This window comes from Ascaphus truei, chromosome 8 (assembly GCF_040206685.1).
Source record: "Ascaphus truei isolate aAscTru1 chromosome 8, aAscTru1.hap1, whole genome shotgun sequence".
NCBI classification, from domain to species: Eukaryota; Metazoa; Chordata; class Amphibia; order Anura; family Ascaphidae; genus Ascaphus; species Ascaphus truei.
Genome location: NC_134490.1, coordinates 82,411,763 through 82,436,493, shown reverse-complemented (window position 1 = coordinate 82,436,493; position 24,731 = coordinate 82,411,763). Strand labels below are relative to the sequence as shown.

At 45.7% G+C, this 24,731-nt stretch overlaps 1 protein-coding gene across 2 annotated transcripts in view; it reads right to left on the bottom strand.

Moving 5' to 3' along the window:
• PCGF5 (polycomb group ring finger 5) overlaps positions 1-18,612 on the bottom strand; it is a 56,635-nt gene extending 38,023 nt beyond the window's left edge. The window contains exons 1-3 of one of the 2 annotated variants that reach the window (XM_075612857.1): positions 18,252-18,612; positions 10,303-10,613; positions 7,595-7,691 (exon numbers count right to left, since the gene is read on the bottom strand). In XM_075612857.1, the coding sequence (XP_075468972.1) occupies positions 7,595-7,691; positions 10,303-10,414 (209 nt within the window). In that variant the 5' untranslated portion in view covers positions 10,415-10,613; positions 18,252-18,612. The other variant, XM_075612855.1, reaches the window with a different exon arrangement.
• Between the last annotated feature and the right edge of the window lie 6,119 nt (positions 18,613-24,731).

Genomic DNA, 24,731 nt, shown 5'->3' with positions numbered 1-24,731 from the left:
GTAATGTTGATCGTGACATCCCCTCTCCCGCTGTGCGCGTGCACACACGCTCTCCCAAGCGTTGTGCTTGGGGGAGAGATACTTTCGTGCTGAGAGCAGGGTCACATGACCCTGCTCTGACCAATGGGAAGAGAGGGTGTGTTTTACTGTCAGAAAACACAACATGAAATTTTTAGCCGAGAGGGAGCAGAGAAGTGACTACTACTGCTGCTGCTGGGGTGGGGGGGGCAAACGGGCTGCTGCTGGGGGATGGGGGGGGGGCGCAAACGGGCTGCTGCTGGGGTGGGGGCAAACGGGCTGCTGCTGGGGTGGGGGGGCAAACGGGCTGCTGCTGGGGTGGGGGGGGCAAACGGGCTGCTGCTGGGGTGGGGGGGTCAAACGGGCTGCTGCTGGGGTGGGGGGGCAAACAGGCTGCTGCTGGGGTTGGGGGTGGAGGCAAACGGGCTGCTGCTGGGGTGGGGGGGCAAACAGGCTGCTGGGGTGGGGGGTGGCGGCAAACGGGCTGCTGCTGGGGTGGGGGGGCAAACGGGCTGCTGGGGTGGGGGGTGGCGGCAAACGGGCTGCTGCTGGGGTGGGGGGGCAAACGGGCTGCTGCTGGGGTGGGGGGGCAAACGGGCTGCTGCTGGGTTGGGGGGGGCATAAGGAGTGGTGTGGGGGCAAACAGAGTGGTGTGGTGGGACCACTCCTCTATACAGCCAATGACACCCCCCCTCCCATAATAGCCACGCCCCCCGCTCCTGCTCTAAAAATGTTGCAGGACAGCGATCGCTCATGCTTGGTGACATCACCGCTCTCCAAGCATGAGCGAGCTCAGCGGCAGCGTGGACTCAGCGTGCGCACGTGTGTGTAGATATATATATAGAGAGAGAGAGCGCGCGAGAGCGAGAAAGAGAGAGAGAAAGAAGTAATCCACTCCAGCATATTATATTTATTTTTGAATACAAGTTTTCTTACTTACCTTTGTGTGCCGTCTTGTGTCTGTGGATTACTTTTCTCTTACTATTGGTATAGGACATGCACCGCAAACTGTTTATATATATATATATATATATATATATATATATATATATATATATATATATATATATGCCTCTGTCACCCTTGAGGAGTTTCATCTCAGTAGTAGGCTCACATACGTGAGGGCCATTTACAGTACTGTGTTTGGAAATTCAGAGCCTATTCACTAAACGTCGATAAGTTCAGTGCATTACAGAGCGGGTTCGCATGTTCTTATCGTACTATAAGAAATTTGTGTCAAAACTGTATTCACCAAAAAAAATCACAAGACTTTTATTGTGCGCTAAAAAAAATGCAAAATGGCAAGACTTTATGTTTGCTTGATGAGCGACGTCGCTCCAGCAGTCTGGAAGAGCAGCGCGAAGAGAGCTGCAGAGAGAGACGCGGCCTCGCTGTGTACAGCTTACAGGAGATCGCGCAGTTTTAATTCAAATTTGAATAAACACAGTATTGAAGCAGGGGGTCTCCGGAGCTGCATTAATTTCAGCCTCAGGGAACCCCTGCTTCCCGAGTTACAGGCTGGGGTGCCGGTATCTCCCTGCATTGTTTAAAACGCCGCGTCATGTGAATGGGACATTTAAAATATGCGGGGATACCGGCACCTCATTCCGGGGCCTGTGACTCGGGAAGCAGGGGGCCCCCGAAGGCTGAAAGTAATGCGGTTCAGCTCTGGAGACCCCCTGCTTCAATACGGTGTTATTAAATAAATAAAAACAGCTTCATTACCTAATGCTGCGCTTATAGTGCCTTGTGACAGCGACGCGACGTCGCTCCGAAACAAATACATTGACTCCGTCGCTAGCGCTTATAGTTAGCGCGACGGCGACGGAGAGACCAAAAATTTTGAAGCCAGGCAAATTTTATTTTTTTTAGAGACAGTCGCCACATGACTGTCTAAACCAATCAAATTGTGCGGCCCGCCCCTTTTAGTGACGTCACTGGCCTTGTCACCAGCGACGTCGCTAAAAATCAAATTACAACTTTCGCCAGTGGCGACGTCATTGGTCGCGTCGCCAGCACTATAAGCGCGGCCTAAGCGGCTAGCCACTAAGGCAAGGAAGGGGTTAAGCCAGAGTACCTGGTTTGTTGGGGGTAGAGGGGGTGGGTGAAGGGTGTAGTTGCCCCGGGGTGGGTGTTTAGGCTTTGCGGGAGAGTAGCGGGAGGGGTTAACCCCTTCCTTACCTTAGTGGTTGTAACTGCTATGGTAATAAAGGGGTTAACTCCTAATGCAACCCTCCCGTGGACCTAAACACCCACCCTGGGGCAACTACCACCTTCATCCACCCCTTCTACCAACAACAAAGCCGTTCCTGTCATTTTACCCTTTCATTACCTTAGCGGTTAGCCGCCTAGGTAATGAAGCTGGATGTAATTTTATTTTATTACCTAGGATTGAATCCGGGGGTCTCCAGAACTGAAATGAATGCGGGTCAGCCCCGGAGACCCCAGAATTCAATCCTTTGCAGTAAAAAATAAATTAAACTCCGTCATATGAAAATGGCGATTCCAATATCTCGCCACCCTTTATATTGCGAGAAAAGAAAGCAAGTATTTATTGAGCGATCTGCACCTCAGAGTTTAGTGAATAGCAGTTTCTGGCATAAAAAAATGCGACTTTGGCCATTTTTTCAACTACCGCAGTACTTCTTCTAGCCAGTGTTACAGCTCGTTAAAAAGCCATTTTAGTGCGATATTGCCATGTTATCGAAGCTTTGTGACTAGCTACACATGCAATATCGCTTGAAAATGGCACTTAAAAAGCATTAATGCACTTATCGAAGTAAGGTGTTCAAATGAAAGGCCCAGATGCACCGAGCTCTGTTAAAATCAGGCCAAATAACTGGATGTTACCTAAATTAGTAGTGAATGTTATTTTTCCTGAGTTTAATGTATATCCACAAAGTTAATTATATGTAAAAACAACCTACGTGTGTTACGCTACATCGCCTAATGGAGCTTCGTGTATCTGAGAACAAGGCACAAGAAGAGTATGGGGCATAGGAGTTTTATAAATCCACATGAAACTAGCAGTTACGTACTGTAAGAGGGAAACTTTACAAATATTAAGCAGTTTATCTAAAAAAAAAGTTTTAAAAGAAACATGTTTTCGTTTGCAAGTCTGGGCTTTTCTATGTCGTTTTTTTTAACGCAATAATTATAACGTACTAAAATCACAAACAAGCTTAATAAAAGTCAGCAGATCAACCGTGTAAATTCACAATAAATTCACAAGAGATATGACTGGACATGTTTTTATATTATAAGATGCATAACATACAATACAATTTATTTTGTTTATATCTTCCTACAAAACCGATGATATCTTTCACCCTTCGACACGCAAAATAGTGACTAAATGCTAACTAAATAACAGCATTCTATAAATAAATAGTAATATTCAATTGCATTAACAACATATGGTCTTCATCTCAGTGCCTTTAGACATTAGCACTATTCAGCCGTTCTAAAGAAATATCGCTGTTTGCCTATAAATACAAGAAACTGAATAATAATGTACTTGTTTTTAAATATAGAATTATATTACAATTATAACATCATGTTGCAGTTATACTTCAGCAGATCACTCTGTAAAGTTCAAATCATAACTGGAATGTGAGGTACAAGTGGAGAATTGTCCTACTAATCTCTTTCCAAGACTGGTGACGTTTGTTACATCAGTGTAAACCCTGAACACTGTTTTGATATAGAGTAACCTTGCATGTGACCTACAGGACGATCACATGCAAGACAGAAGATCTGCTTAAATAAAATAAGGCAGATATTGTCCATACTGTATTTACAAAGCAGTGACAAGCCAGAAGTTAACTTACTGTGAGGAGTCTTACTATGGCTTAGCACCACTTAGTAAATATGGTTCCTATTCTTTTGTGTCAAGCAATAACTGGATTATACCAAGCAGGGCTATTCCATAAAACACATTACGGCCTATTCAAGTGAATGGGCTCCACCGTGCCTTCTGATTCCTGAGGGTGTCTTATGGAAGATCTCTGCTTAGTACACCTGGGCCGTGGTCTAATTTCATAAACCTAACCGCGAATACCTGTCTGTCCATGAGCTTACATGGGTGTGAGAATGGTGAAAGTTATGACCTTTTATTCAGTCACTGGAGCTTGAGAACAAGAGAAGAAAATACCCAAGAGTTACCAGCCAACGAAATTAAGTCACAAAGACTGTGACCGCTGCTGAAAAGCAACTACAATTCGACATTTTACAAAGAATACCTAAAGTAATATGATCCTAAAAGTAAAAAAATAAATACAAATGAATAGCTAACCACATGCGATTATTTCACACTGTAATTAAGGAGCTTGCAATAGACCTGCTAAATACGGAGATGCAGGGGATGTAGAGAAATACTGAGCCACACACTAGATGACAGGAACTTTTCAGTTGTATAGTGCCTGAACAATCCATTGATTCTACAAAGTCTAACCATGAATGTATAAAAGACATAAAGGTTCATATTCACCAAGTGGGGCTTTCACAAGACACTTCCCTGTACCAAAGGACACATTCACTTCCAGAACCAGGAAGTGTCTTTTGGAAAGGCACCGCTTACTCAATGTGGCCAAAAATGTTTGACAACGTAAAGAAATTCAACAACTCAAAATACAACGCGTGGTAAAAATGTTTCATGATCTGCGTCGGCTTATTAGTTAAAGGTGAAAACAAAGACAAGGAAAATGGAAGATGGATATTTGATATAATGATATTGAAGTAGAGTATAATAAGAAATGTGTATGAAGATGCATAGAAAACCCAATGATCAAAATATATATTTTAAAAAAATACATGTAGAGTGAGCTCATAATCTCCATCCAAATTCACTACTTTGTGACAAGAAACATCCATAGTTGAGCTGTATTACTTTCAATATACCTGTACAGCAAGAACACACTACCAAAACTCAAAGAATGACAACATAAATATCAAGCTGGTTAGCCCTTCATTTAGTAACGCATTATGCTTCAAAGACAAAGATAGGCCATCATTCAAAATACTTGAACTGTACAGTACCTCTATGAAAGTAGGCAGATTTCTGCAACTAATCTTCACATCAATAGCAGGAACAAACAGCAAACAAAGCCTTCCTCACTTCAGCTACATGTAGACAAGAAGACAAAGCTGTTGGCAGGTTATGAATCTCTGCTTGATTTCACACGGTAGCTGAAAGCTCTGTCCAGTTTCAAGATCTGGAAATCATTGTCTTCCCGTGATTCTGGAGATCAAGATCTTATGTGCATGAGAAAATATCGCACAAGGAACCACATCTGTTTAGAAGTACTGTATTTTATTACATTTTGTGGGTAGTATACAGTACAAACACGTGCATAATCATTTATAATAATATAAATATTACATTCTAGGTTTCCCTCTTGTATATAAGCCAAACTGCCTAAACTCTCGATTAGTTCATCTCTATGAAGAAAATGCCAAAGATAGGTATCGTTTGACAAACTATTTACATTTGTTTAATGCTGAAGCGCACTTCAATGTAAATGTAAATATTATTGCAGTTGAACAAAAAAATATATATTGGTGCAGATGAAAAAAATAAACTACCATATCTGACTAATTACGGGGCGACCCTGAATATAAGACGACTCCATAATTTCAGTAGCTGCTGGTAAGAAAACAGTTTACACACACGTGTGTGTGTGTGTATGTGTCTCGGTTTGAGCATCCTGCCACAAGCAACATGCTCCTTCAAGCCCACAAAGTGGAGCTTCTTCCGTTTCACCCTCCTACCTCATGCATCCGACTGCTGGTTGGCTCGCAAAGTGGGCGGGGACCGATTATAAGGAGAGTATGTACTTTTCAACGTAACTTTGACAAAAACTTGCCTGTAATCGGGCAAAACCGGTGTTACCGATTGGCTAAGTAGGTCTTCTCTCCTTAACCTTGTGGGCTGCACCATGTTGAAGAGCAACAGGAGACCAAAAACCAAGCAATCATCATTTGCCATTACATCAAAATAACATCTAAGCTGCGTACAGCCCAAAGTCACAGCTATAACCCATCCATTCTACAAATGCCTTATTTGCTGGAAGCAAAAAAACATAGTTTAAGTAGTAGAGCTATTTAAAAAAAAAAGAAGATGTAAAATGATGTTATTAAGTGTAGTAATAAAAACAAAACATAATAAGTGTCCCGTTACGGGTCACTGATAGGTGAGTAACTTTCGTAACTCAATAACTCAGTGCTTTCTATTCTATAGGACTATGATCTATCTATCACCCCACAGGACGAAATAGCTACACAGGTGATAAAGCAAGGTGGCCTTTTAATACCTACAGATCAGCGGTGGGCGACTCCAGTCCTCAAGGGCTCCCAACCGGTCAGGATATCCCTGCTTCAGCACAAGTGGCTCAATCGGTGGCTCAGTTTGACTGCAGCCCCTGTGCTGAAGCAGGGCTATCCTGAAGACCTGTTGGTGGCCCTTGAGGACTGGAGTTGGCCGCCCCGGCTATGGATAATATCATCAGGAGGAAATAAATTGCTTGCGGCACATCTAAAGCAAACCAGTTTGAAGCAAAATATATTTAAAATGCTTCAATGCAAAAGCCGGAGATTAAAATCGGTTTCTACTTTGTCTGTCACCCTGACAATCCTGGCAAATCTGCAATTAGCGGCTTGCTACCCCCTGTATGGAGTAAAAGTCGTGCACTGTGGAAACTATACTTCTTCACGCTTCTGAATCTCAACAGCAATGGATTGCCACCCTACTTGGCTGCAAGAGTTTAAGCAGCAATGCCAGCATGCAGTATTTTCCGCTCTGGGGGACCCCCTCCCCCTGGGTGACCCCCCCCCCCCCCTCCGCCCTCCGGTTTCCGAGATGGTTACAGATTGCAATGCCGATTTAAAGCACCTGCCATGAATTAAATATGGCAACCAAATCTTGTCGGTCGATAGGAAGCTGCTACCATCATTGGTGGCAGCTTCCTATTGGTCAACATCGGTTGCTGCCATGTTGGATCTTCCATGAGGCAGCACCGCCACAGAAATCTGTAACCAGAGCTGAAAATAGAGCGGTTCAAATGATGTGCAAAAATACATTTACAATCGTGGCTGGTCTGCTGCTTTAATCAAAATAAGTACATACTGTATATAACACTAAACATGGAACCCACATCTATGGCTACTACAATACAGCCCAGTCTTTCTGCAGTTAATGGAGGTAATAGCCACATAAACACATGATGCAATTAAAATAGATGTTAGTCCTCTTCCAAAAATCAGACAGGAAACCTGCACATCAGCTTATTTACATAGGTGGTAGCCTTCGGCAACCTCAAAATATGATCAAGCAGACACGCGAGACAAAAATATGTACAAAGCTAAAAAAAATAGCAGCACACTGATACATATATTTTATGCCTCTGGTTAATGTTGCTAGTGAACATTTTCACCATTGCTGTTTTAACTAAACAAAAAAAGTCTGGCAACATGAAATAACCGCAGGAAAAAAACGGTTTGATCAGTGAACTCCATTTTGACTCCTGTACTTAACACCATGAAGTCCCTTTAATGCGTGTGCCCCGTGTTTACGTCTTACCTTAGCATTTCTAACGGATTGGTTTCATGGACTTGGTTCCCACATTTGGGGCAATCGTTGCTTTCTTCAAAGTGGTGGACAATGCAACTCTTACAGACTAAAGAGAGACAGAAAACAGGTCAGTAAAAACACAGCTGCAACCTTCTACAATTTTACCAAATCCATACCGATCAATACAAGTCAAAAGTGCACTTCCAAAGGGGACGTTTTATTGACAAAATAACATTTTTATACTATTTGTATTGATGTTTTCTTTTGATTGTGGACATATTTATTGTGCAATAATCTATAAACCACTTTCTATTTTGGAACAATATTTAGGCAAAATGAGCAGTTTCAACTATTTTCATTTTCCCCACAGTTTCCATACATGATGTATTTACTAAAGACAGAGCAGTCATTTCCCAGCCCCAGGGATCCGTGATCTGCAACTCGCCCCAAACTACAGCAGCGTTCATGTTACACCGAGTGATATTTGCGGCTATACTTTCACAGTGAGTCTCTGGGGACTGAATTGACACGTGCGAAAGCTATTCAAAACGTGTTCAAAATGACATGGGTGATACTTAGTTCAAAGCATCACAAATGCCCCGAGCCAGACCAGCCTTTGGGGCATTTAACCAATATCCTATTTGTCTGCACAGTCAAATCTAAGTGATTGATGCCTTTTTTTTTTTTTTTACCAAGATCAGACACCTAGAAGTATGTTTTTTAAACGAGTTTGTAAACATAGTAAGTGGAGGCTTGGGCGGGGTCTGATTTATTCTGGCTGCTCCCTTTAGTCTGATATCACTGTGGGGTTTATTCATTAACCGGAGATATCACCAATCAAGGCTCTGCTCCATGGAAACTCCACTGAAGTGAAAGGGAGTTTCCGTGGATCATTCCCTGATCAAAACGCATTCATTTCACCCTCCTGTGTGTTCAAAACGACTTTGCATGGCCAGAGCCTCCTCTCTCCCACCCCCCAATCTGTAGTGGCTCTTGTAAGGACAGGGTGGGCCAAGGGTAGAGGAAATGCTGGATTAAACACCCAGAGGCCTTGAAGTAATGCAATGTGTTGTTATTGATGGAGCAGTCCAAGCTTTGAAGCAGGGCGTCTCCGGAGCCGAACCATGTTGATTTCAGCTCTGGGGACCCCTTGTTTCTCGGAGATACTTACCTCCCGTAGGGGGTGTTAGTATCTCTCTGCAGTATAGAGCGCTCGATCACGCGGGCCAATAGGAAGACACAAAGGATGACGTCACAGCTTCCTATTGGCCTGTGTAAAGCGGGACATGTAAACCGCCATTTCAATATCTCCAACTACCCCAGCCGGGGATGCTACCGGCATTTCATTCCGAGGCAACTATTTCGGGAAGCAGGTAGTCCCCAGAGCGGAAATCAACACGGTCCAGCTCCGGAGACCCCCTGCTTCAAACCTATTGAAAAAACAAACAAACGTTGCTTGGACTGCTGCTTTAATCCCCAGACAAATAAAAGCCACATCTTTGCTTTTAGCATGGTTAGATTAGTTTGAGGACGCCAATTAGTTTGGTAAAGCTGTTTTATTTTTTTGGTCCCGGCGTGTGGTTACACCTTTTATCTTTACGTACCCTTGTGTACTGGTATGTAGTTGGTATGGAATGGCCTAGGAACAGCAGGGGTCTGTGTGTCGGACATCCTGACCACCTGCGTGTTTTCTAAGAGCCGTTCGGGCTGAGTGCTTCAATGGAGCGGCCAGACCGATCGAAACAGAAGTGACCGTTAACGCCGGATCGGGTGCGCTAACCCACATCGACACTTAATTAATGTCCCCATAGTGTTTAATAGGATGTGGTTTACATTTTAAGATCACTGGACAGTAGTATATGGCATGAGCTCAGAAGGTTACTTGCTTAAAGGATTTATGAATGTCAAAAAGGCTCAAGGTTTACTTAGACTAATTTATGAGGTGCTCTTTTACAGCACAAACCACATATAATATTAATGGTCCTATTGCCAAAAATGCCAGTCAGTAACCATCAACCTCATCTATAGTGGGACATTCTGTGGTGTCCATGAATACGAGACTATATGATAAGAACTATGGGTTCATCTCCAAAATTGAGATATTCTTAAAGAAATTCCCATGGTTTTCATATAGCTCTTATCAAATCAGTGTGTCGTAGCTATTATTCTTGGCAACGCCTCTATTGTTAAACCTTACGCTGCCTTTGAATATGGATAATTTGCTAAGTCAACATACAGAACAATGGGTTCTCTGAATTATCCAGTTCCTATAATAAACTCTTTGGGCTAGGCCCTGATCCACAGAGCATTACATTCATATTATCAGTCAGCAGTCAAAGTGGTATTGCACAAATGGTGGTACTGTGCCTCATTTCAAAATATCCTGACAAGAAGCAAAGATCTTTGAAACTGCGAAAGTATAGGTTGTAAAAAAAGTAGTGGTACCACATCTCCCAAAAACCATCACAATTTGTCCACAACCATCAGGGCCACTGAAACGCTGTGGTTAGTTTAATGAGGTCACACGCAATTATGACTGGGGTTCACTAGGCACAGATGGGGGATCTCACAATGAAATTCCTCATTAACTGCCATAGACTTGAATGGCAGATAACACGGGATTGCGGTGCGATAACCCACATTTTCAATGACTCTCCTATGAGCTTTAACTCAACTAGTAAGCATCTAATTCCCCAAACATCCCTCTGGTTACTCACACGTGTGCAGGCACTCGGTCACTGTGGTTGGCTTGATAAGGTAACCTCGGCAGATGTTGCACGTGATGTACGGATTGAATTCTTTTATCAAGTGCCTCCTTAGGGTTGCCATTGACGCCTGAAGACATACGAGTCCGGAGCACAGGCACTGCAACTGGCAAATGGATGGGGAGCGGATTTACTGGAACAATAATGTCGCTCGGAGCGCTCGCATTTTTTCGACCTTGCCGATTGTCTTCAAGATGAACCCCACAACAATTCTGCCCATTATTACGCTTCAGTTTTCTGTTGGTGTTGAGCTTTTGCTACCCCTGGTTATATGTGTGAAAGGAAGAAAAGGGTAAGTCTTCTTAAAAAAAAAAAACGGTACCAAGGACCAATGCATGCAGGCAACAGTATAATATAACCAGATTAAGGTGGCTTGTGTAAAATAACAAATATGGATAAGCAGCAATTTCCAAAACAACCGTATGATCACTACATTGGTAGTCCAGCCTGAAATAAATAGCTTTTTTTCAAACGTAACAGAGTGCCTCAGATTGGTATTCTCCTTAAGCAGTGGCTGGCCAGCCAGCGTTTTTGTTTCCTGGAAGTGAATATAAAATATAAAGCCTTAAAATTACTATGAACACTTCAGCAAATAAAAATATCACTTGTGAGCACAGTCACGTCTCAGACAGCTTTGCAACCCCTGCTTGTCACCATTATCTCCTAGCATACAACGCTTCCACTGCAGCTAGGGATTCTGGGAAATAACATGCAAATGAACACGTCACCTTTTGCTTCAAATCCATGTTAACATGGACCCCCTATGATCTTATGCCTGATTACACAACTTTAACACTTCAAAATGTAAACTTCAAGAAAACATCACCCTCATATTTAATGATTTTAATGTGACGAAATACTGGTTGCTCAAAAGGTACAGAATATTAACAGATGGTAAGCACAAATAACCAAGTGCCATTATAAAGAAAAGTTGTGACAATCACCAATTAAATTGTTTTATTTTACGGTCCTCCGACACCTTTTTATTATACTTCAATGAGTGTCTCTTGTTTGATTCTTCCTAATTGGTTTAAACAGTAATCATTCAAATACTGAACCCAGAACGCCATCATCTCTCAAAACAAAGGCCTGGGAGGGAATTCAGCTTGCATTGCATTTCAGACACCGCCGGTATTACCCTTTTCGGAACACAATGACTTGCAGAAAGGCCCACAACACCTTGTGAACTCAAACCACAACAAGTTACAGTAATATGCTTAATGACTTGTAATGAAAAAACAAAGTGCTACAACTCTGGGATTATTCAGCCTGACCTCCTTTCTTCTATGAATGTTGTGGCACACGCGGACCACACGAGGACAGGGTTAAACTTTGGTCAGTTTTGAATGGCGGGCTGCCATCTTGTTTTGGCTCGATTGCCGTTCTATCACGTCTCCCTCTGTCCTCAACAAAGGGGAATCTTATGATGTCACTGGGAAAGACCCCCAATGCTGCAGATGTGCCCCATATGCTTTCCCGTCACCACTCTATGAGTAAGGGTAGTGTGGAGCACTGTAAGGGGTATAATGGGTACATCCCAACTAATGTTTCCCCGCAGCCTTGGCAAAAACAAACAAAAAAATACTTTCTGTGGCTCACAAGAATAAGCAGCCATGTCTACATCAATGTGACCAATTGCTGGATTTCCTGGGGACTGCGATTTGCCAGTGTTCTGCTTTCCTGGCAAACCACAAAAATAAAACAGGGCAATCACTGTCCCCTATTTATTTACCGTACCATTGTACATGCTGTTTCAATAAGAAGCATGTTCTCCACAAGCCATAAAAAGGCACTTTGCACTGCCGTTTCATTGTATAATTATCTTTACCACCCGGAAACGTGAATCGCTTGCCTTCTCTTCTTCTTGGCAAGTTAGTTTAGGATAATTTCCCTCCCCACTTTTCTGTTCCTATGAGCTTTACAGCTTTCTTCAGACATTCCCCCCCCCCCCCCAAATAAATGCCTTTAATAGAATATCTCTTCATCCCAAAATCCTGCACCATGCCCCACTTCTTCAGCTCCTTGCAGTGGACATCACCCCTAATCTTGGTCACACACAAAATGCAATCATCTAACCACACTGTTTCCTATTAAGTCACCCACTACCATTCTACACCTTTAGGGGGTCATTCTATATCTGCTGAAGGGGCAGTCAGGGCATTTTTCGGATGAAAATCCCCATAGACTTCGATGGGTAATTTTGGCCGAAAATGGTGACTTCAGGAGATCTAGAAGGAAATGGGACATTTAGTCGCGGCTGTTTCACCATGAACGAATGACCGCCCGCATTCGGCTACAGACCGACTCTCTGCCACAGCCGATCCGCAACTGGAACCTCTGACGCCGCCGGACACTACTAAGGTAAGTTTTACTACTGATTAGGGGGTTAATTTAAGGGTTTTTTTTAGTGGTTAGGGGTTAATTTAAGGGGTTTTAGGGTAAGTGTTAAACATAGGGACTTACTTTAGCAGAAAAGCATCTGGCATATTGAATAGCAGGATATAACTTGCTTTTTCTTATCAGAAGTAATTATATACTTAAGCCATTGACCTTAATATTTCTTGACACGGCTTTCCCTTTCCATATGTACAGTACCTACCCCCTTTTGACCTTTCCTCCCTTTCTATTATTCCCCCTATATAAATCACATCACATATCATTGAACTTGCAAAATACAAATCACCCCCTTCTCCACTCCCATCATCCCCAGCTCATTTTCCCGTGTAGATCACGTTTCACATATTTAGTAGACTTTATATTTAATCACACTCTCCTCAAGTCAACATCAAGCTCCTCTTTCGATAACCTACAGTACTATTGTCATCCTTGCAAAACACTATTTTCCTTTCCTGATATGCTTTAACCCCCAACCCGTATTCTCCACAATTAACTCCCATCCTTCACGGTTCAGGGCCTACCTACTTAAAAAGAAATGAAGGGAAAACAAAGATACACATTATTGCTTTTTTCCCCCTACAAGCCCCCTTCTAACTACCACACCAAACACTAACCATTATATCCATGTTCAATTTCAGTTAATGAAAAGTTTACTAGATGATAAAATCTCTCACTTCTCCTTCATAGCTACCTTCCCAGTTCTTTCTTATGAGTATTCTCACTTTAACTTGTCTTCAATCTCTCGGGACATGGGTCCCTTTTAATCTTATTCTCTCAAACACACATCACTCCAATTCTTAAGAAACCCAATGATAGTTCAAATACCCTCTCAATGTTGGTTAATCTCATTCATTAATTTTTCTTGAGCAGATTGTATTCCTTTTTTCCCAACTCACTCCTTGCCACCCAAAGCATGGATTTCATGCCAATCAGCCTAACGCTCCTTGGATGACCAACTCTACTCAAGACAAAATCCTGAGGGCCATACTTTTAATTATTCTTGACTGTTGTATTTGACACGAATGGTGAAGAAAAAAAATGTGAACTAGCGCTAAAGTGTAATACACAGTGTGATATTAAAAAACTTATAATAAAGGATGGCTGCCCGGTGATACTGCCAGTACTAACAGAATAAACCAAAATAAAGAAAAACCTGGCGCCAAATAGTCAGTGGAATGTCCTGTACTCCTCAAGGGATCCGCACACTTGCTCGACAGACCATGCAAAGAAAAGAACACAAACAAACAAAAATCATAGCGCAACACTGTAGGGTAAGCAGTACTGCACTAATACACACAAACAGTTAAGAATCCTAGCGATTATTAAAATAATTATTTATTAAAAAGAACTATGCCAAGACCGACAATGGCAAATACAAGGAACCGCAGGTCATCCGGAGCACAAAAATTGGAGCCCTACTTACATACAGCAAGGTTTAAGCTCGCATGGTAGGAACAAGTCCTAGGTAGAGATGATCTCCCTGGCAGGTGATGCCTCTGCTCCACTGCGGCTCAGACACCAGTCAGTCCTTACGATGGTAACCGGAACAGCTCCGGCCGTGGGGGCTGGTGTGCGGGGTCCACAGCTCTGCACCGCGTGTAGACACACGCCTCACTTCCTCCTACGGAGCAACAGGAAGTCTCTGCGCGCCCGCGCGCGATAGTGCCCGTTGCCTTAAAGGAACAGCTGGCAGGCTGAAGGGAAAGTTGGGCTCCAAGGCCAAATGTCCTTAAACGTCCAAAGTCAGTCAAATAGTGGCTGTGCCACTAGCCCTACGCGTTTCGTAGATGTCACTCTACTTCCTCAGGGGCCCCTGAGGAAGTAGAGTGACATCTACGAAACGCGTAGGGCTAGTGGCACAGCCACTATTTGACTGACTTTGGACGTTTAAGGACATTTGGCCTTGGAGCCCAACTTTCCCTTCAGCCTGCCAGCTGTTCCTTTAAGGCAACGGGCACTATCGCGCGCGGGCGCGCAGAGACTTCCTGTTGCTCCGTAGGAGGAAGTGAGGCGTGTGTCTACACGCGGTGCAGAGCTGTGGACCCCGCACACCAGCCCCCACGGCCGGAGCTGTTCCGGTTACCATCGTAAGGACTGACTGGTGTCTGAGCCGCAGTGGAGCAGAGGCATCACCTGCCAGGGAGATCATCTCTACCTAGGACTTGTTCCTACCATGCGAGCTTAAACCTTGCTGTATGTAAGTAGGGCTCCAATTTTTGTGCTCCGGATGACCTGCGGTTCCTTGTATTTGCCATTGTCGGTCTTGGCATAGTTCTTTTTAATAAATAATTATTTTAATAATCGCTAGGATTCTTAACTGTTTGTGTGTATTAGTGCAGTACTGCTTACCCTACAGTGTTGCGCTATGATTTTTGTTTGTTTGTGTTCTTTTCTTTGCATGGTCTGTCGAGCAAGTGTGCGGATCCCTTGAGGAGTACAGGACATTCCACTGACTATTTGGCGCCAGGTTTTTCTTTATTTGACACGAATGACCACCCCTGGCTGTCCTCAAACTTTTCTCCATCACACTTCACAAGAAAACTCTCTCTAGAGTATCTTTCTGTCTGTCTGAATGCTCCTTTACTGTATCCTTTGCTGGAACTTTCCCTCACACTCTTGGTGGGTGTCTGAGAAAGCTTCCTGATAGGACCTCTTCTCCTCTCATTATAAACGTATACATTAATCTGGTTTTAAGCATTATCTCAAAAAATTAAACTTAAAATCGACCTTTCTTCCACTAATCTTTCAAACGCACAGCGGCTGAGAAACGACACACAGCGGGGAGACGGGAGGGACTGAGAAAACAATGCTCAGCATAGGCTGACCCCAGCCTAAGACCTTCATGCAAGTAAAGAGAGAGACTATAACCTGCTGGGAGGAGGCTAAGAGTATTAACATGGAGTAAGCCAGGGGTACCGCAGGACGGCCCCTCTGATCCCAGCATAGCCATACAGCTGATAATGAGAGATGCAGAGCCAGTCAGTAGAGCTGTGCAGGGAGGTGACGGCAGCTGTGTGGACAGTGTCTGATTTCCCTTTAGGCCCGGGCCTAAGGCGGCAAAATTTGAAGGCGGCAAAAATGTCCGCCCCCATTTGCCGCACTCTCAGGTCTATCGGACCTAACGGGAAGGACTTACTTAGCTGTGCCAATCGTCTCCCTTCTGCTTCTCCTTAAAAATTGAGCGCCAAATGACGCTGCAGACGTCACACGGCATCTTGTTGCCATGGCAACCTTGACGTCGCGACATCATGCTTTCGCGTTACCATGGTAACGTCCAGAGTGGCATTTGACGCTGGATTCTGAAGGAGAAGGCAGGGCGGCTGGAGTAAGCGGCAGACACTGGCAAGTGCCTAAGGGCGGCAGATATGTAAAACCGCCGCTAAGTGTGGAGGTCTTCTAGGTCCCCAAGTCATTGCTCCTGGTTAGGAAAGAGAGAGCAGCTACACATCAGCCCTTGAGACCTTTGCAACAGGCAGTGTCATAGATGTGGAGGGGCTGGGCACATGGCACAGGTGTGCCAGGCAAAGCTGGGACTTGCACAGCGTTGCAATCTACACTTGGAGAAGGAGTGTGATTAAAGACACTGACTCTCTAAACAAGGATACTGGGTTTGAATCAGAGGAACCTGGTTCAATTCTCGGTGTCAGCTCCATGTGCCTCAGACACCAAAGTCACTTTATCTCCCTGTGCCTCAGACACCAAAATCATAGGTTGTAAACTCATCTGGGCAGGGACTGTGTCTGTAAAATTCCTAAGTGCTCCGTACAGCGCACTATGCTGTAACTGACGCGCTTTGAGCCCCAATGGGAGAAAAGTGATATACAGTATGAAATAAAGTTATTATGATTCAAGTTATTATTTACAGCACATTGTGACAGAGAGGGGACAGACACTGACTGATACAGTGACACTCTGGGAGAAGGAAGCTAGGGGCTCTGTGCCAGGCCAGAGCGACCTGCACTGCAAGGTTCATGTCAAATTAAAGATGGCTGCCAAAAGACAGTTCTTCATGAAGACTTATTGGGCGAAGAAGGACAGAGCAGGCAGCACAATACATAGCAGCTGGGACTTCAGGCTCAGATATAGAAGGCTATAAAGAACTATGACTAGGTTAAGGGGGCGGACATGAACATGTTCTATGTGACGTTGTGAATATTACATTCACATGGCTGGAGAGTGAGACACAGTTAAAGAGACATCGATTTTGCTGAAGTTAATAATGGAGTTTGACAAAGGCCCCAGAGGGGCCAAATCATTGATCCATTTAGTAAAACTGCATAGTGGTGAGTTCCCGTCTCTTTGGATGTTTGTTCTACTATACAGCACTACCTGTGCCAACCTGCAGTTGTACCCTGTTTCTATTAGACTGTTTAGCTGGTGTGCACATCTACCTTGGACATTATGGTTGGAGTGGTAAGATGGTTTGCTCTTGGGAGTCTTTAGGGATATAAGTTGTTAAAACTAAATAGCAACAGTAGTTGCTATGGGAACATGATGAGAACAACAGTACTGGGTATGTGATGTCTTGTAGACCTCGGGAGGCTCCCAGAGAAGACAGGTATTCTATCAGCCTCAGAACCTTCCACAAGGGTATACAAGTGGGATGTTGGGGAGGTTCTCTCTCTCGCCCTTGGCCCTGTGAATCTGCAGGTGTAAGGATCGCGGTGACAGAAAGGGTTGCTTCACCGCTGCTCCTGGACTTTACCAACTTGCTATGGGGACGAACGCCAACCATGGGTGTCTGGTCCGTGTTGAGAGGGAGAGAGTGTAAATATATATATTTTTTAAAACATTGTTTTTGTACTTCATATTTAGTTTTGCTCTATAGCAGGTGGAAAGTTTGGACTATGCAGAATTTGCACCACATGACACATTTACAACATGTGCAACTGACAATGTGAATGGGGTTAATGCTGGGTGGCAGGGCAATAATAAAATCCTAGAAAACCAGAAACACCTTATTTGCATCCTTAAAACTTCTGCGAGACCCTCGTATCCTCCCTGAGAGGGTCTGAATAACTGTACCAGCTGCTGGTAGAAACACTCGTTCAGACCGGTGGCAGAGATGTTTTACCAGTGTTCATGCTAACAAGTGGCAGTGAGAATAAAAAAAGAAGAAATAATGGAAATAAAATGGTGACAGGAGTAGCAGAAGAAATGTGTATATAAAATAAGTAGGTTAATGAGCAGATCGTTCCCAGCAGGTTACACGTGATACCATTCCCAGCCCTTACTAGCCCCTCTCAGCTTATTTAAATATTATTTTAAAAAAAGGTCTATCCAGCCGAATTATCCGTACTGCCCCGTTCACCCGGCCCTTTTACTCACAGCGGACTGTGCACGGGTCTCGCCCCCCAGCTCCCGTCTTTGCCCTCCACGTGCACGAGCGCCCCCGCCAGACGAATGGCAAACCGTCGTCGCCGTCTACGGGCATGTGCGCCCTCGGCAACTGCAGGCGTGGGGGGCGGGGGGGGGGGGGTGTCCGTTTGGTTGGCTCACTTCACCTGTCAGCCCCACTACGAATGTTTCTTGTTACTCAGTGCTTCCGAGAAAGGAGGAGGGGAGCAGGAGGAGGGGTGGGCGGGAGGAGGATCCTGCCACTTCCCAGCAATCATACGCACGCGTGTAAATATAAACTGCGCATCTCCTCTCCTGTCACACAGGCAGACTGTGACAAGTCAGGCCCGGGGTGACCATCCATAGCTTTGGGCCTAGCGTGAAAGTCTACAGTCCGGGGCGCTGTAAGTGGAGGGGTCCTGCTGATCCACCTCTTGGATGGCAACACGTGTGTGCTCTGCCCCCCTCTCACTTCAGTGACTGCAGGGCTCTGCAAACATCCCCTCCCCGCCTCCCCTTCTCAGCAGAGCTGGTGATGTCATGGGAGGAGGGGGGGGGGGGGGGGCGGGAGGGTGGCTTGCCTGCTTATGTACTGCCTCTTAAAGAGACAGTTGCAGAATATCCCAGCCAGCCTGCTGCTTGTAATCGGGGAAGAAAGGGGAGAAGAATTGGGGGCATGGGGGGGTAAGGGAGAAAGTGGGGGCACATGGGAGTGAGAGAGAAAGAGGAGGGCATGGGGATGAGAAAGGAAGAGGGGCGGGATCGGAAAGAAAGAGGAGGGGGGTGAGAAAGAAATAGGGTGGCATTGGGGCGAGAGAAAGGGGGAGCAAGGCTGTAAGAGTGAGATTGGCATGCGGGCAGCAGAGAGAAAGGCATGGGCAAAGACGTGGGCATGGGGTGAGAGGGGTAAAAAAAGGAATAGGGAGCCTGTGGTTATGAGAGGAAGGGGTAGCATGGCCATGGGGTAAGTGAGAAAGGAGAGGCATAGGGAGAAGAAAAGGGGGGTGGGGGGTATTTTTCTGTACAACTGTTGATATTTTTAAAAAGTGCTTTAAAATTCAGCAATATTGGAGTCCCTAATGCAATCTTCCTGGATTTAGGAACATGCGCCTGTCAGAACGAGTATATGTTGTAAATTCCATGTCGCGTTGCTACTGTATGTAGACTTCATTTAGATTGTAAGCTCTTCGGAGCAGGGACTCCTTTTCCTAAATGTCACTTTTATTTCGAGGCGCTTATTCCCATGTGTCATTTGTATTATTTGTTATTTATATGATTGTCACGTGTATTACTGCTGTGAAGCGCTATGCACATTAATGGCGCTATATACTGTAAATAAAAACATACATACATATCCTTGCCATCATTTAAAAAATTGCTTATAAAAATATCTGAAATTCTGAAGCAAACTTGAAACATGTACCAAAGATTGGATATAAACGCGTCTTCTTGAGCCTCAATATTTCAGTGCTAAAAAGTAGAACAAACCTTAAAAAATGTGCGTCGTATGTATGAAGACTTCATAAATAAGGGATCATTTGTTCCACATTATTTTTGACGCATCGCTCATGTTGAATACCAGATTGATGCAATTTAAATGAAATCAGAATTGTGTGTATTTTTTGTTAAACTGCTATACTGTAAGGAAATATCAGTAATTAGTGAAGTATACACCGGAGCTCACCCGGTACCTATCATTTCATTTTTCGACACGTCATAATGCTTTCCGCAGAACGCATTATCCAAAGTCGGAACGCATTATCCGATGCGCGCGGCCGCGGATTAACATTGGATTTGCAATCCGCCGGTTTCACTATCCGCCGTGGTTTGACGGAACGGATTGGGTCCGAAGACTGAGGACCGCCTGTACTGTGAAAATAATACATCTATATACATCCGTGCCGCGTCAAACTTTGGAGTTGATACATAGCAACTTCATTCTGTGCTTACACTATAAAGAGTCTTTTTAGGGTTTACAACAAGTTGAATTTTGTGGACGATTTTGATGCACATTAAATGAAGTTTGAGACACAGAACTATTCTTTTTTTTTTAGTACATACCATTTACATCTGTACACCAAGCGCAGTCCGTACCTGTGCGACAAAACAAATAGAAAAACATTTTTTTTACACTGCTACTGCAGACGAAGAAATTTGAGGCTAGTACATAAGCGCACACAAGCGCAATTGAAATGGAGTTTGACGTGACCTTAGGAGTGGGAGCGCTAGGCAGGACCCCTGGATGATTCTCCTACCGGAGTACACGTAATTATGCTACCTAACACTGTCTTTGGAAATGTATCACCTCTTTTCAGTGTACTGGCTACTGAACTCTGCATTTGACCAAGTGTGCTTACTATACACATCTCATGTGTTACATTGAGTGCATTGTGTGACCCTCAGAGTTTGAGAGGATCACTCACCTACAGATTGTTACTATTTTGTGGGTCTGGACTACAATTTGCTTTCACAGGCTGTATATTATGCTTGTTGTGGAAGATTTATCTATTGGGCAACTAGTCAATGTTTATGCGGATTTGTCCATTCAATATATTCTTGACATCTTGGAAATTGTTACTCTATATTTTTTGAACTAGAGTTACTTTAATCACAATAGCCAGATTATTACTCCACTGTGGATTCAGGCGATTCCATTATTGTTTACATTAGGTATTGGTGACTACAGTGTTAGTTCACCTACCCTATATACACTAGTGTTTCTTTTGGGTAGCGTCCGTGTCAGGGGTCCTTGCCATATATTAATCTTGTACTGTTTTTTAATGTTCTGTGTGTCAATTAATAAAATGTTATTTTCATTACGGTATACCTGAGTGCTCTTATGCAGGTTCTTTTTTCTTCCTTTTGTGTATATATATATATACACTCGCCATGTTTGCAAATGTTGCTATCAATGGTATTCGGGGATATATCCATCTATCTATATAATATATATATATATATATATATATCTCCCCGAATACCATTGATAGCAACATTTGCAAACATGGCGAGTAGCCGGCGACGACATGATCTGCCCTCCGAAAAGGGCTTACCCGGCGAGTTGATTCTGCTGCAGAGAGAAAGCCGCCTCTCTCTCTGCGAAAATCTCGGCCGAAATAAAAATATATTCATTTACATTTTCTTACTATTGTAGATGAGCAGGGGGTCTCCGGAGCAGAACTGCGTTGATTTCAGGTCCGGGGACACCCTGCTTCCCGCGATAGACCCCGTAATGGGGTGCCGGTATCTCCTATGCATGTAAATGTCTCGCGTCACGTGACCGAGACATTCCAATGCATAGGAGATACCGGCACCCCATAACGGGACCTGTATCTCAGGAAGCAGGGGGTCCCTGGACCTCAAATCAATGCGGTTCTGCCCCGGAGACCCCCTGCTCATCTAAACTAGTAAGAAAAATTAAATTCAAATGTGTAGTAAAAACCAATACATAGATATGGATAATAGATTATTTGCCCATTATTAAACAAAACATTAGCCAGTCAGCATAAATAAAGTAAATAAAAAACGTTCTACTTACCCCTGCCAACATGAAGGTCGTCCTTGTCAGCATACTGCAGGGCCATGTCCTCCGATGCCAGCAACAATACATAAAAAATACAATCTAATGGCCCCTAACCCCTTAATCAACTTAGCGGTTAATAACCGCTATAGTAATTAAGGGGTTAACCCACCCTGCCCCACTACCCACCCAAGGGGCCTAACCACTCATCCCAGACCCACTATACCCACCCTGTACCCATTGAGTGGCATAGTAGTACATCATACCCATATAATATGGGCATGATAAGCTACTATAACAGTCAATAGTCACACTAATACAAAAGCATGAATGTCAAAAATACACAATAATAAAACAGATTCAACAAGCACCTAAACACCCAGAAAGAAAAAATTAAAAGCACTAGCCAACAAAGCAATTAAATAAATAAAACCGCTAGCCAATCACGGCCACGCCCACGCCGACCACCCGAGGGCCCACAGACACACGTGGGAACCCCCCGTGGTGCCCGTGGACACCCGTGGGTACCACCCGAGGATCCCCACCTGCCTGTGGTATTAATCATGTGTCTAAAAAAAAAAAAAATGGTTTTATGTGGGGGCATAGGGGGTGGGTGTGTAGGTTGTGTATTGTTGTTTATTAACTATTGTAATGGTTTTTGGGGGCCTAGGAGGTGGTTAGTAGGGCTATTGTGTGTATTTTTTTGTATTGTGGGTATCGGCGGTGGGTGAAGGGGGTAGTAGCCCCTAGGATTGGTGTTTAGGCCTACCGGGTGGGTAGCGGGAGGAGTTAACCCCTTCATTACCTTAGAGGTTAACCGCTAAGGTAATGAAGGGGTTAAGTCCACCCGCAAGCCCCCCGCAAGGCCTAAACACCCACCAAGGGCCAAATACCACCGTCACCCACCCCCGCTACCCACAATAAGCATGGCACTGGTGGTTAACCCCTTCATTGCCTTAGCGGTTAGCCACTAAGTAATGAAGTTGCCTGTAAATGCATTTTTCATGCATCTGATTCATGCCGGGGGTCTCCGGTGGTGATATTTAAGTAATAATCCCCAAAAGAACAGGGAATTCCTGGCCAATAATGCCCTGTTCTGAGGGGATTATTACTATTACAGGCTATTTTTTTTTCATTTTTCGTAAAAAAGATCAATTTTTATAGTCATATTGATTTTTAACAGCATTGTCTACATTCTTATGCTTTTACTGCAAGTTTATTAAAGGAAAATTGTACATACATACATACATACATATACATATATCTTAATATATAAAATCGAATGGTTGGTACTAGCTGCGGTGAATCTGATTGGTCCTCAGCCTCTGGCCAATCAGATTGGTGGGTCTGACTTCCCCCAACTGCCACTCTCTTCCCCCTCGGAGAGACACACACACACCTCTCTCTGTCCTCTCCCCCCCCCCATCACACTCACCTCCCTCACCCCACCGGCGCTCCACTCACCTCCCTCCACTCACTTCCCCCCCTCCCCGGTGTGCTCCACTCACCTCCCCCCCTCCCTGGTGTGCTCCACTCACCTCCCCCCCTCCCCGGTGTGCTCCACTCACCTCCCCCCCTCCCCGGTGTGCTCCACTCACCTCCCCCCTCCCTGATGTGCTCCACTCACCTCCCCCCTCCCCGTGTGCTCCACTCACCTCCCCCCCTCCCTGGTGTGCTCCACTCACCTGCCCCCCTCCCCGGTGTGCTCCACTCACCTCCCCCCCTCCCCGGTGTGCTCCACTCACCTCCCCCCCTCCCCGGTGTGCTCCACTCACCTCCCCCCCTCCCCGGTGTGCTCCACTCACCTCCCCGGTGTGCTCTACTCACCTCCCCGGTGTGCTCCACTCACCTCCCCCCTCCCTGGTGTGCTCCACTCACCTCCCCGGTGTGCTCCACTCACCTCCCTCCTCCCGCTCCACTCACCTCCCCCCCCCGCTCCACTCACCTCCCCCCGCTCCACTCACCTCCCCCCCCGCTCCACTCACCTCCCCCCCGCTCCACTCACCTCCCCCGCTCCACTCACCTCCCCCGCTCCACTCACCTCCCCCCCGCTCCACTCACCTCCCTTCTCCCGCTCCACTCACCTCCCCCCTGCTCCACTCACCTCCCCCCCGCTCCACTCACCTCCCCCCCGCTCCACTCACCTCCCCCCCGCTCCACTCACCTCCCTCCTCCCGCTCCACTCACCTCCCCCCGCTCCACTCACCTCCCCCCCGCTCCACTCACCCCCCCCGCTCCACTCACCCCCCCCCCCCGCTCCACTCACCTCCCCCCCCGCTCCACTCACCTCCCTCCTCCCCGGCGGCCGGACAGCCAGCCTGTAGCTGCCACGCGGCACCTAAGATGGCGGCGCCCGGAAGGACCCCCTTCCTCCCTCGCGGAGTAACTAAGATGGCAGCGGCCGAAACGACAGGTGACGTGTGTGTGTCACTGTGTGTGTGTGTGTGTGTGTGTGTGTGTGTGTGTGTGTCACTGTGTGTGTGTGTGTGTGTCACTGTGTGTGTCACTGTGTGTGTGTCACTGTGTGTGTGTGTGTGTGTGTGTGTGTGACACTGTGTGTGTGTGTGTGTGTGTGTGTCTCACTGTCTGTGTGTCAGACACTGTAGGGTGGGGACCGGAGCTACACATGGGGAGGGGGTCAGGAGTGGAGAGGAGGGACCCGCAAATTTTAAGCAACCCACCCCCCTGCTGTCCACTGTCCCCCCCTCCTGTCCACTGCCCCCCCCTCCTGTCCACTGTCACCCTCCCTCCTGTCCACTGTCATCCCCCCTCCTGTCCACTGTCACCCCCCCCTCCTGTCCACTGTCACCCCCCCTCCTGTCCACTGTCACCCGCCCTCCTGTCCATTTTCACGCCCTCCTGTCCACTGTCCCGTCCCCCTCCTGTCCACTGTCCCGTCCCCCTCCTGTCCACTGTCAACCCCCTCCTGTCCACTGTCACCCCCCCCTCCTGTCCACTGTCACCCCCCTCCTGTCCACTGTCACCCCCCCTCCTATCCACTGTCCCGTCCCCCTCCTGTCCACTGTCCCGTCCCCCTCCTGTCCACTGTCCCGTCCCCCTCCTGTCCACTGTCCCCGTCCCCTCCTGTCCACTGTCCCCGTCCCCTCCTGTCCACTGTCCCCGTCCC